General features: G+C 50.9%; 1 protein-coding gene across 3 annotated transcripts in view; it reads left to right on the top strand.

Annotated features, from left to right (window-relative positions):
* The window catches only part of Nudt3 (nudix hydrolase 3), a 52,587-nt gene that overhangs the window by 14,897 nt on the left and 24,734 nt on the right, over window positions 1-12,956 (top strand). Inside the window, exons 1-2 of one of the 3 annotated variants that reach the window (XM_039098516.2) lie at window positions 6,837-6,923; window positions 11,690-11,800. The exons of 1 other annotated variant lie outside the window; for it this stretch is intronic. In XM_039098516.2, coding sequence (XP_038954444.2) covers window positions 6,864-6,923; window positions 11,690-11,800 — 171 coding nt within the window. In that variant the 5' untranslated portion in view covers window positions 6,837-6,863. Of the gene's footprint in view, window positions 1-6,836; window positions 6,924-11,689; window positions 11,801-12,956 lie in introns of those variants that run through there. One more of the 3 variants, NM_001024243.2, reaches the window with a different exon arrangement.

Genomic DNA, 12,956 nt, shown 5'->3' with positions numbered 1-12,956 from the left:
ACACACCAGAAGAGGGCATCGGATCTCTTTACAGATGGTTGTGAGCCACCATGTGGTTGCTGGGATTTGAACTCAGGACCTCTGGAAGAGCAGTCAGTGCTCTTAACCGCTGAGCCATCTCTCCAGCCCTGTTGGTAACATTTTTACATTACAAAATATAGTAGAGTTGCTAATCACAATGACTGTTTTTCCCATCTCGCAAAGTGTGCATTTGTAAAAAATTATGTGACAGTTAACAAATTATCTTTGAAAATTACTTTTATTTGGGCTGGAAATGGATCTCAGTCGGTAAAACACTTGCCTATCTATCATGCACAACCCTGGGTTGGATCCCAGCACCTTATAGTGCACACCTGTAATTCAGCCCTGGGAGGTAGGAGCTGGAGGCGGGGAGGAGGGGAAGGAAGGAGGGAGGGGGGAGGGAGGAGCGGGAGGGCCATAATCCAGGGCTCTGGCTTGAACTACTTGAGACAGCCCCTGTCTCAAAATCATAAAGTTGCCGTTCTGTTTGCCATGTTAGACATGGGGGTGTGCCTCTAATCCCCATACTTGGGAGGCTGAGGCAACAGAATCATGAGTTCAAGGCCACCCGAGTATGGGGGTTTGAAAAGGAAGGCACCCCCACCCCCCATAGACTCATGTGTTTGAATGCTTGGCCCATAGGGAGTGGCAATATTAGGAGGTGTGGCCTTGTTGGAAAAAGTGTGTCACTGTGTGTATGGGGGGGGGTTGAGGTCTCCTCTGGTCAAGCTATGCCTTGTGTGACACTCAGTCCCCTTCGGCTGCCTTCTATGTAGAACTCACAGCTCCTCCTGCACCATGCCTGCCTGCACACTGCCATGCTCCCACCTTGATGATAATGGACTGAACCTTGAACCTGTAAGGCAGCCCCAATTAAATGTTGTCCTTATGAGACTTGCCTTGGTCATGGTGTCTCTTTACAGCAATGAAACCCTAACTAAGACACCCTTTCTCAGAAGAATATATATATATATATATATAAAACAACCAATAATAAGTGTCGTACAGTTTGCGCCTTTCCCCTAGTGCTGGAAAGAAGTCTTGTTCTCGATGCATCCCTGTGCAGTGTGTGCTGAGAGAGCGCCTCAGACATCATCACCTACACACCAGTACGGTTCACTGAGGGGAGGCTGTCCTTAATGATTTCAGAGAGGACCTGGTATAGATTTTTCCCTGGTAGAAAATCAGTAACAATCTCGGCCAAAAATCCCTGTTTGGCCTCGGCACCTGCTGAAGATGGCAGACTTGTTTTTTAGAATTTCACAACAATCGGCTTTGTTCTTTGAGGACACAGAAAAGTGCTTGTAGCCCGTCTCCTCAGTGTTGGGAAGTGAAGGAACCTAGCGGCGTATGCAGGCTTGGTATGCGCTCTAACCACTGAACTATTAGGCGGGGTCACTAGTAGTCATTTAAAAAGTAGTGAGGCTGTGCTGGTGCGCACCTTCAATCTCAGCACTCAGGAGGCAGAGGCAGGAAGATCTCTGACTTGAAGGCCAGCCTGGTCTACAGAGCAGGTTCCAGGACAGAAAAAGAAGTAAACAATATATTATTTGTATTTGTGTTTTGAGATCCATCTGCCTCTGCCTTCCGAGTGCTGTGCCTGACTGTTCTGTTACATTTTTAAGCATCCATGGAGACCTGAGACCAGGGAGTTGTGAGCTGCCCAGCGTGGAGCTCTTCAGCTGATGCATACCTTCTTGATCTCCCTCCTTTCCACAAAGCACCTCCTAGGCTTCCTTGTAATTGCGAATGATTGCATGGCCCAGAACGTCTGTTCTCACCTATCTGTCTTCAATGTTGAAAGCCTAAAGTCACACAGACACTTCTCCAGTGCCCCATTAGCCCTGGAGGGGATGCAGGCATTGCATTGAGGACGGAGCATCAGCAACCCTGTGCCGTCAGTACTCCATCACCTGTGCCGTCAGTACTACTACCTCACCTGTGCTGTCAGTACTCCATCACCTGTATTGTCAGTACTCCATCACCTGTGCTGTCAGTACTACTCCATCACCTGTGTTGTCAGTACTCCATCACCTGTGATTTCTGCAGTCAGCGCTGCACTGTGGAAAGAAGCTTCTCTGGCCAGAGCTGACAGCAGTAGTACTCTCTGGTCATAAACAGTTCTCTAGAAGAGCCGATAAGCACATCTTGTCTCCCTTTAACGGAACAGCAGCAGTTTCCCCACTAGGGCTTGTGACCTCCCTACGTGGCCTTGACCAAGGTAACAGTACAGGTTTGCTGTACCCCTTGTGACCTCCCTGCGGGGCGCGTGGGCAGGCGCTCAGACTCGTCCTTGGCTGTGCTTCCTCACTTCCCACTTGGGTTTGAGGCAGGGTCTCTTGCTGAGCATGTATACGCCAGGCTCCTGGCCTGCCAGCTTCCAGGAGTTCTCCTGCTTGTTCCTCATTCACTGTTTAGCCGGCTGGGATTGCAGATGCCTGCTACTGTGCAGTCTTTAAAGATGCATTTATTTACTGCATGTAGGAGCGCTCTGTCTGCATGTACACCCGCAGGCCAGAAGAGGGCCTCCGAGCCCATGACAGATGGTTGTGAGTCACCGTGTGGTTGCTGGGAATTGAACTCAGGACCTCTAGAAGAGCAGTCAGTGCTCTAACCACTGAGCCATCTCTTCAGCATCCATGTAACTTTTTAACTGTGGGTTCTGGGATTCCAAATTTTATTTTTCATGTTGATGTGGTCCATAGTTCATTCACGAAACTATCTCTCTAGCCTACTTTTTTTTTTTTTTTTTAAGACGAGGTCTCACTGGCCTGGAGTTCACCAATGAGGTAAGACTGGATAGTCTGGGAGCCCCAGTGGTCTCCTCAGCTCTGAGATTACAAACACTGGCTACTGTGCAGTTTTAATTTTTTAAGACAGCGTTTGCCTGCAGATATATCTGCGCACCACATGCATACCTGGCGCCTGTAGGGGCGGTTGGCCATCACCCATAATCAGTTCTGGAATCTGGTGCCTGCTTTGACCCCATCGGGCTCCAGGTACACACAGTGCACACTCGCCTACAGAGCAAAGAAGGCAGAGCTCTTCAGAGCTCCCCGCTCTTCCACAGAGTCAGGGGGAGGGGGGAGAGAGAGAGAGAGAGAGAATGCGCAAGAGCACTGACCGCCCACCACCGTGATTTCAGCTCTGGGGAATTCGATGCCTCCTTCTGGCCTCTGAGGATACATGTGCACAAAACTATCCCCTACTTAGAACACATTTATATGTGTAAATAAAAATAATAAGGAACTGAAATGCACAGGAGGGAAACAGCTTGGTGAGCTTCAGTCAGAAACACTGAGAGTGAGTTGGCGGACTTTGCAGGGCTAAGGACAAGCAAGTGTGGTTGCTGGAAGAGAACGGGAGCTTAGGAAGTCCCATCAGGTTCAGCCATGACCACAGTGATCTGCCGGGTGGGTGGGGTGGGGTGGAGGCACGCCCTCTTCTGATGGCAGCACTCTAGGCAGAAGCAGGCAGAGCTGGTTCCAGCCCAGCCTGGTCTGTAGCGCAAGGGTGGCACAGCGAAACCCTGGCTTGGAAAACAAAACACATTCCTACAATCATTTGAAGTGCGTTTGTCATCCAACTTCAGGTTTTTTTCCGTATTTTATGTATTGGACCAGGCATGGTGGTACACACCTTAAATCCCAGTGCTTGGGAGATGGGGTCTGGTGGTTTGTGAGTTTGGGTCCGCTCTGTCTGTATCTCAGATCCAGGCCAGCCAGGGAATCTGTTTCTAGACACATCATACTGTTGTGGTTGTTGTCTGTGCACACGTATGGATATGTGTGCTGTGTGTGCCACAGTGCGTGCGCAGTCTCCTCCTTTCTTGTGCTGCTGGCTGCTCTGGTAAGGTCAGTTTTACTCTTTATCTTCCGTCGTGCTGTAGGGAGGCACCGCTGTGTGCTGCTTTCTATGTGGGCTCCCGGGATCTGACTCAGTGAAGCTTTATCTATCTTTGCCAGTTAGGCCATCACCAGCCCTCTCTTCCTTAGTTCCCGATGTGCAGTTGCAGTAGGTTGCAGGGTACTGTCCAGAGTCCTGGGCTCCGAGAGTGTGCCGGGAGCAGCAGTCTTTTCTGAAGGCAGTTGGCTGGATCAGTTTTCACCCGGACATGTAAAAGTTGTAAGTGTGCCATTACTAAAAATACACGCTGCTCAGACGACCTCTCCCGTATATGTACTGAATGCATCTATTTTGAGACCCTGTTGCACTGCCAAGACACGCTAATCCCCTGCAGCTGCTGAACATGCTCCTTACCCTTAAGTGACAAGCCTGCTTCCTTCTCCCCGTCCTAGCTGGCACACAGGGCAGTTGTGGTTCAGTCCTGCAGGTGCTTGAGGAAATTTTCCCCCTTTCCCTTCCCTTTGGCTGTTGGACACCTTAGGGGTCTCTTCTGTGGCTGCCATCCTCTGGTGGAAGGGTTTAAGTGCCAGGAGGTGAGGAGAGTCACTAAGCAGGGCTGACGTGGGAAAGGACCAGGTAACAGTAGCTGTGGCTGGCTTCAAACTCAGAGGGCTGCCTGCCTCTGCCTCCCCATTGCTGGGACTAAAGGCGTGCGCTGCCACACCCTGCTAACGGTGAATCTTTATAGTAGTGGTGTGTGGTCCTGGAGGACTCTGGGAACTTAGTGAGCTCTGGTGAGTGTGGCCTCTCAGTTCACAGGCCTGACAGAAATAACTTCTGGGAGGGAAAGTTGACTTTACGGATGGCTTCAGAGAGATTTCAGACTCTCACAGCAGGTGTGGCAGGGGCTGTCCGTGGTGAGGAATGTTGGCCCTCACACACTATGCCCCCGAAGCAGAGATATAGGGAATAGACAGGTCAGAGCTCGAAAGTCCTGTCCTGTGTGAGTTACTGCTAAAGCCAGACCCCAGTTGGACCCTAAGGCCCACCCAGTCTTCAGTGTGGTTATATAGAGCCAGGGACTGAGTGAGAGCCTGTACAGGACGCTTCAGACTCAGGCTGTATTTTGTCCATGTCCCCAAAGGCTCATCATAGCCCTCTTCATAACACCATGTGTTCAGTTCCTCCTGAACAGTCAGCCGCAGGTCTCAACAGCTGCGAACTCTGTTCTGAAGGCCACACAGCTGGAAGATAGCCCAGTAGTAGAGCCTGTTCCCATCAAGGCCATGCACTTGATCCCGAGGGGTTGAGAATGTCTTCTGGGGCCCCAGGCAATATAAAAAAGAATGTGACAGACTTCCAGTGATGATGACAAAGTGAGTATTGCCAGTGTGAACCAGCAGCACGATTGTCACAGGAAGATTGGGCCTGGCAGAGCCACTAGATCCTGTAGTTCAGGGTCCAGCATCTGGAGCATGTGATGGCTGCCCCACCCCCTTGGCATAGGCTTTGCAGTCTATGTAGCCTGGACTTGCTTCTCTTGGTGCCTACAGCTCCCTTCCCTCGCAGCCGTCCGACATTCCTAGCATCCACAGTAGTCTAAGCTCTCCACTGTGGCCCCACAGTGTGTTACCCGGCCACAGTGTGAGCCTTTATTGCCTTGTCTTCAACCCTGCATGCCTGGGACGAGCACCATGGGGACAATGTTGAGTTCCCTCAGCTGGAGATGTAGCAGGGCCCTTTAGACTGGCTTCAGAGTCCTCTAAGAACCTATAGGATGACATTTTCCTAGGCCACCCCCTTCTATCAGTGTGCCCCTTTGACTCTCTCTGGTTGATTGATATAGGGTCTTAGCCTGTTAGCCCACGGCTGGTCTGGAACTTGCTGTGTTCTTCATGTTGCTTTCAAATTTGAAACCAGCTTGCTTCAGCCTCGGGAGCACTAGACTTACAGGCGTGCACCACCATCTGAAACCGATTTGTATTTTATACTCTGGGCCTGCATTGGGAGTTCCCACCTTTTAAACATTTCCTGTTGACCCAGACAACATGCAGGGAGGCTTGCTTCATGTAGAGCTTTAAATGTTTGCTCCCAAAATGCATTTCACAGCTCCCTGATACTCTTTCTGTTTCGCATCCAGGTATAAGGCTGTAAGCCCCAAGCAGGGCCAACGCCATAGATCTATAGACTGAGTATACTGTCTGGAATCTCCTCTGAGACATGAATTCGCCTTTTCCCCCCTTTAGGCTGTGATGGAGTGGTGTTGAAACAGGATTTCCCGTAGCCCAGGCCAGGCTGGCCTCCAGCTCCCTGTATAGCTGAGGATGACCATGAGCACGATCCTCCTGCCTCTACACACCCCCCCCCCCCCCCGACAATGCTGAGATGATGAGCCTTTTTTATTTTTATTTTTGTTCTCGGACTTTTTTCCTCAGGTGTTGGTAACCAAATTAGCATTGCACGATGTCTTAGGGTTTTCCTGCTGTGAGCAGATGCCATGACCAAGGCAACTCTTATTTAATTGGGGCTGGCTTACAGGGTCAGAGGTTCAGTCCATTGTCATCAAGGCAGGAGCATGGCAGCATCCAGGCAGGTACTGTGCAGGAGGAGCTGAGAGTTCTGCATCCTCATCTGAAGGCTGCTAGAAGGTAACTAGAACTAGGGTGTACTAGCCCACGCCCACAGTGGCACACCTACTGCCACTACCTCCAAATAGTGCTGTCCTGGGCCAAGCATATGCAAACCATGACACATGTACAGTGGGCACACCTTGTCAGCTGAACCTATTCCCACCCCTTCACTTTCACAATTCAGCTGCTGGGATGGTTTGCATAAGCTCGTCCCAGGGAGTGGCACCATTAGAAGCTGTGGCCTTGTTGGAGGAAGTGTGTCACTGTGGGGTGGGCTTGGAGACCCTCCTCCTAGCTGTCTGAGGATGCTCAGTCTGTTCCTGGCTTCCTTCAGGTGAAGATGTAGAACTCGGCTCCTCCTGAACCATGCCTGCCTGGATGCTGCCATGCTCCCGCCTTGATGATAATGGACTGAACCCTGAACCTGTAAGCCAGCCCCAGTTAAGTGTCGTCCTTATAAGACTTGCTTTGGTCATGGCGTCTGCTCACAGCAGGAAAACCCTGAGACAGCCACATATTTTAAGGATTTGAAAAAAACTCAGATTCTTTGTCACACAGTAGCATGAGATTGTCTAGCTGAGTTCACACTGAGGCCTGAGAACCAGTGTGGTCAGGTTTGGTGTTGTATCCCAGGCTCCTGGGACCAGTTTTCTGTATTCGTCTCCTTTGCACTGCTGTGACCACAGACTTGGCAGAAACACCGCACAGCTGGGAATGGCATTGCCACTCAAAGCTTCCTAAGGACTTCAGTCCACGCGGGGAAGGACGGACAGACGAATGGGTAGAACACGTGGTGGCAAATACTAGACTTCACAGTACTGCAGACTACAGCTGAGCATGCCGGCCAGACTCGAGTAGGCGGATCCCTCACGGGCAGGCCCACACAAGCGTTCTGGGAGCTAGAACTTACTGGAAGCTCTGCTGTTGTGAAAGGAGTGCCACAGCAGGGCCAAGTGCAGTGGAAGCATGGCCTGGAGACACTCCAGGGCCAAGCCATGTAGGGAGGCTGAGCAAGACGGCCACCATAGGCCTTTCTGCAGTTGGTGTGACTACTAGGAGGGGCTAGGAGGTGTGGCCTTGTTGGAAGAGTTCACCACTGGGGGTGAGCTTCGAGGCTCAGCAGGCCCACGCCATTCCGAGGTAGTATAAGTGTCTGTTTTTGTCTGCATCTCTGTGTCTCTGTTTCTGCCTGTCTGTGTCTCTGTCTGTGTGTCTCTTTGTGTCTGTCTTTCTTGTTTGTTCTGTCTGTCTGTCTGTCTCTGGAATTGTGAGCCTCAAATTGAATGTTTTCTTTTATAAGTTACCTTGATCATGGTATCTCTTCCCAGCAATAGAAAACTAAGACACTGTGCTGCAGAGTAAGCTCTGTACTGTGGTGAGAACGAGTCGAGGGACTGTGGAGCCCGCTAGTGTATTCCCCCGTGGGAAGTGGGTGGTGTAAAGGTGCTGCTTGGTTGTAACAGCAGAAGGCTGGAGGCGCCCAAGGTCCACCAGGCCCAGGGTGTGACTCAGGGATGGGTGCTTATCCAGCTCACGTGCAGTCTTGGACTCCAACACCAAAACCGAACAAAACACTCAAGTGCAAGTGCAGTGAATTATGATAGGAGCCTGTTAATAAAGTCTTCAGAGGGGCTACACATAAGGCCAGCGGTTGAGAGCACCGCTGTTCTTCCAGAGGTGCTGGGTTCAAATCCCAGAACCCACGTGGTAACTTCTAAGTGCTCCGATGCTTCCCCTCTTAAATTTTATCTTTTTCTATGCGAGTAGGTGTTTTGCCTGCCGGTGTGCATGCGGTGCCTGCAGAAACTACAAGAGAGCCTGGATCTCCTGGAACTGGAGTTACAGATGGTTTGTGAGCTGCCGTGTGGATGCTGGAAACTGAACCCTCTGTCCTCTGTGAGGTGCACAGAAAGAACAGGGCCCTTTATTGCTGAGCCATCTCTCCAGCCAAACTATGCCCCTTTTGGACTGTGCAGACGCTGGGTACCAGTGATACACACACACGTCTAGGCAAAGCACTCAGCACATGGTGATCAGGGCAAGTCTAGGAACAGAAGCTAACCTTGGTGAAGCACACCCCAGCAGGGATGGCTTGGGAGTAGGCCTTTATTAGTTTTATATGGACACCTTTATTAGTTTTATAAGGGAGGAAGGGAAGGAGGAAGGAAGGAAGGCAGGTGGGTGTGGGCTGACAGCTTGAGGGGGTGCTTCAGTGTGTGTGTGGGGGCAGCATATGAGGCATTTGGTCACATTGTCATGGTCAGGTGACAGAGCTGAGAGAATGCACTGCTCTGCTGGCCTTTCTTTCTCTTCCTCTTTGGCTTGCTGGCTGGGGACCTGCTGCCAGCTTTGTTCACAGACATTGTAAGGTGCGTTCATTAGCGCCCGAGACATCGGAGTGTCATCAGAAGGAGCTGTCCGTCTTGCTAAGTGTAGAAATGACATGGGTATTGTGCTGACTTGTTAATCAAAGAAAGAAAACTCAAGGGGTTGAGGATTTGGCTCAGTGGTAGAGCACTTGCCTAGCAAGCGCAAGGCCCTGGGTTTGGTCCTCAGCCCTGAAAAAAAAAAAAAAGAAAACTCAGGTATTCAGAGGTCAAGACCTATTGATGTCTGGAGTTTGCTTTGAACTGTTCCCTAGTGTGGCTGTAGGAGGTCAGGTGAGACTGGGAAGCCTTCACAGTCATCGAGGCAGGGGAGGGGGCAGTTCACGCGAATATTTACTTTGGTGTTGGTCATCTGTTAAGAGGAGTCCTGTAGGGGTTGGGGATTTAGCTCAGCGGTAGAGCGCTTGCCTAGCGAGCACAAGGCCCTGGGTTCAGTCCCCAGCTCCGGAAAAAAAAAAAAAGGGGAAAAAAAAAAGAATTTGATATATCTTGCTTCTCATTATAGAGACTTCCTGTTTCTGTCCCAGGGCTTCATCGGTTCGGCAACTAACTATATTTAGGTTACTAGTCCATTTTGAGTTGATTTTTTATTTTATCTGAGGAGTCCAATGAGAACTTGTATTTTGATGATGAGTTTTATGGCCTGTCCGTGTTATATGTCAACATCCTTTAGTATAGAGAGAAGAAGGGTATGATTTCAGTACGAAAGTTCCTCATGGGTGTGTGGTTCACATTGGCCCAGCTGCTGGGGTCTGTTCTGGAAGGCTGTGAACCTTCCGGTCATGGGCCTAACTGGGAGTCACTGGGATTACTTTGTCTCTGCTTCCTGACCCACAGAGATGTGAACTTGGTGATTTGTTTCCACTGGCGTGGGACCACACAGTTCCTTGCCATGATGAACAGTTCCTTCAATCTATAGCCAAGAAGCACAAAAGCCCCACTGACGTTCCTGAAGTTGCTTCTTGTTGGGTGTTTGCCGATGGCGGCAAGGAAAGCAACCTTGCACAGCAGCTAATGCTCGCACAGGCCGTGTGGTGTTTGCATGACCACAGTGGTGTCATACTGCCCAAAGCAGAAAACAGTTCCAAATGGCACCTTGTCAGTATGGGAGGGTAGTTTGGGCTCTGCATATGAACTTGCGGAGCCGTCCGGACCCACACAGGACAGGTTTTATGGATCAGTAGCAGGAGACTCTGTCATGACAGGGAAAGGAGATTCAAGGATGACAGTGAAATTTCCAAGAAGCCCCAGGTGTGGAAGGGACATGAGATGGTGGAAGGTCAGTGGCTTCTGTGAGGGCCAGAGAGGCAGGAGCAAGTTCAGCAGCAAAGATGGGTGGGAGGGGGTGCTCATGGGGAATGGTTCGGAATAGTGCAGGAGGCTCAGCCCTCCCCAGAAAAAGGCCTGTGGGAGACACTCAGCCGTCCTCTAGCCCTGAAAGTTAGCAGCCCATGCGCACCCTCACCTGGAGTCCCCCAGAGAGCTGTGGTGGAGGAACTGGAGAAAGTGTGCACTTCAGTCTCCGCCATCACCAGCTGGTTAAGTCCAAAGTAGTAGAATTATAATCATGTGTGTATCTGTGTGGGTATACACATGTGCATGTGTTTTTAACTGATGTATGTGTCCGTGTGGGTATACACATGTGCATGTGTTTTTAACTGATGTGTGTGTCCGTGTGGGTATTAAAACATGCATGTGTAGCCTGCTGAGTCCAGAGGAAAGTGTTGATCCCCCTGGAGATGGACTTACCCAGTGTGTGTGTGCTGTGAGCAGACTAGGGTTCTCTGAGAGAACTATAGGCACACTTAATTGTTGAGCCGTCTCTAACCAGGCCTTTCGTCTTTTTTACATTTTGTCTTTTTCCCTTTTGTTTGTTTTGAGACAGCGTCTCTATATGTAACCCTGACTGTCTTGAACTTCACCGTGTCATCTTCCCATTTCTTTTTTTTTTTTTTTTTTTTTTTCTTTTTTTTCGGAGCTGGGGACCGAACCCAGGGCCTTGCGCTCACTAGGCAAGCGCTCTACCACTGAGCTAAATCCCCAAACCCATCTTCCCATTTCTTAATCAACTTTCTAAGTTAAATTTCAGCTGAACATGATGGACACACATGTAATCTTAGCACACGGGAAGTGGGAGTCAGGCGGGCCAGACTGACTACAGCATGATACTCTTATAGTATACATTAAAAAAGAGTTCTGGGGCTGGAGAGATGGCTCGGTAGTTAAGATCACTGGCTGCTCTTCCTCAGGACCCCGGTTTAATTCCTAGCACCAGCAAGGCAGCTGTAATTCCAGCTCTAGGGACTCCAGCGCTCCCTTCTGGCCTCCATGCACACGATGAACTTGAGTAGTGGAAGGACTTCCGCCCAGTGGGAGCTCAGCTCCGGAGTGTACTGTGGGCTGGACACTTGTGTGGCCTGTGGCAGTGTCCATAGCTTATGGCGTCCGTCTGTCCACCTGGTGGCCTCACTCCTGGTCGTCTTGCAGCTTTTCCAGGCTTCTTGGCCCCACCTGTTTTATGTGTGTTCTGAGGGATTTAGGAAACAGGAGAGGACGGAGGAGAAGGTGAGAAGACAGCTGAGTGGAGGGGAGCGCAAAGGCCACAGCCCTCGGTTGTTCCCAGAAGATGCCATTGGCATGTCCTGGGCGGAGCGCCTACTGTTCCCAGCACCAGGCGCTGCCTCGTAAAGAGTTATTTGTAGCTGTAAGCGAGAGCCAGTTCCTAGTTACTGTGGTGCTTGTTCTGTTTGGACTGACTTGTGAGTATCTTCTTGAATGTGACCTCCCTGTGACCTCTGACTTCAGGTGCTGCTCGTGAGCAGTAGCCGCCATCCAGACCGATGGATTGTTCCTGGAGGAGGCATGGAGCCTGAGGAGGAGCCAAGTGTGGCAGCGGTCCGGGAAGTGTGTGAGGAGGTACGTGCTGACAGCCTGTCCTGCAGGTGCTACTGTGTCTCCGCCCAGAGTGGTGTCCTTCTGACCCCAGAAAGACAGCATTTAATGGTCACCACAGCCTCACGGCTTCAGTGCTGTGACACAACAGGGTTTGTCCCCATTTTCTGCAGGAGGAGGGCTGTCAATAGTGACGGTGTCTAGTGACACCTGTCAGGCTTTTGTGACTTCTTGTGGCTCTTCTCCAGCATCACCTCTGGTGCTTGTCATAGATCAAATGTCAGTGCTAAGAGGAGGCAGCTGCTCGGTGATGCTCATTCTCTGTGACATGGAGGAGGGCGAGGCCGTGGCTCCTGTGCCTGTCGCCGTGGCTAGTGATACAGTGCTGGTTATGGTATTGAGAGCTGATAGTATTTCAGTCATAGTGTGTACAACATATGTGGGCCGGTTTCCTTGACCGCCTCCCTAAATGTGCCAGGATAATCCAGAGTCAAATCGTGAGTCCTTAGTTCCCTTGGTGTGAGAACTCACAGCCCAGGAGGGCTGGGGAGTGGCTTAGTTGAACAGTGTTTTCCTAGCATGCATAAAGCCCACGTTCAGGCTCCAGGAATTCTCCCTTCTGCACAGAGAGCTCACGATCTAAGGGGGAGTAAAAGCCCAGAGGAAGGAGGAAGAGCAGTTGCTCTGCGGCCTACGGCGGCCCCGTGCTCAGCTCTTCTAGTGCGACCTCACTGAGGACGTGTGCAGAACGCAGCTGCGGCTGCTCTTGTCCCCATGAACTTCCTTGGCACACAGAGTATTTCTTTTCAAATGTATTTGCTTGTTCTAGTGGGATCTAAACCTGATTCTGTAGACATAGGAAGTGGCATTTGGGGCACTTAGGGGCCAGGGAATCCGTGTTAGTGGTCAGGTTCTAACGTGTGCAAGGGGCAGCTATCGGTGCCACCAAAACCACACGGAAGGTTCTTGGCTAGGCTGTGGCTCCGTTTGTAGAGTGGTGACCTGGCATTCCCGAGTCCTGAGTGTGACCCCAGCACTGTATGAACCGGGATCAGGGTACAGACCTCTCCTTCCAGCTCTAAGGTGGAGGCAGGAGGAGCAGAGTGAAGTCAAGGCAGCCAGAGCTACACGAGCCTCTATGCCAAGCAGCCCCAGAGACTGCCCGCCCGCCCGCCCGCCC

Source organism: Rattus norvegicus, chromosome 20, assembly GCF_036323735.1.
Source record: "Rattus norvegicus strain BN/NHsdMcwi chromosome 20, GRCr8, whole genome shotgun sequence".
Lineage (NCBI taxonomy): Eukaryota > Metazoa > Chordata > Mammalia > Rodentia > Muridae > Rattus > Rattus norvegicus.
This window is presented reverse-complemented; position numbering and strand designations above follow the sequence as displayed.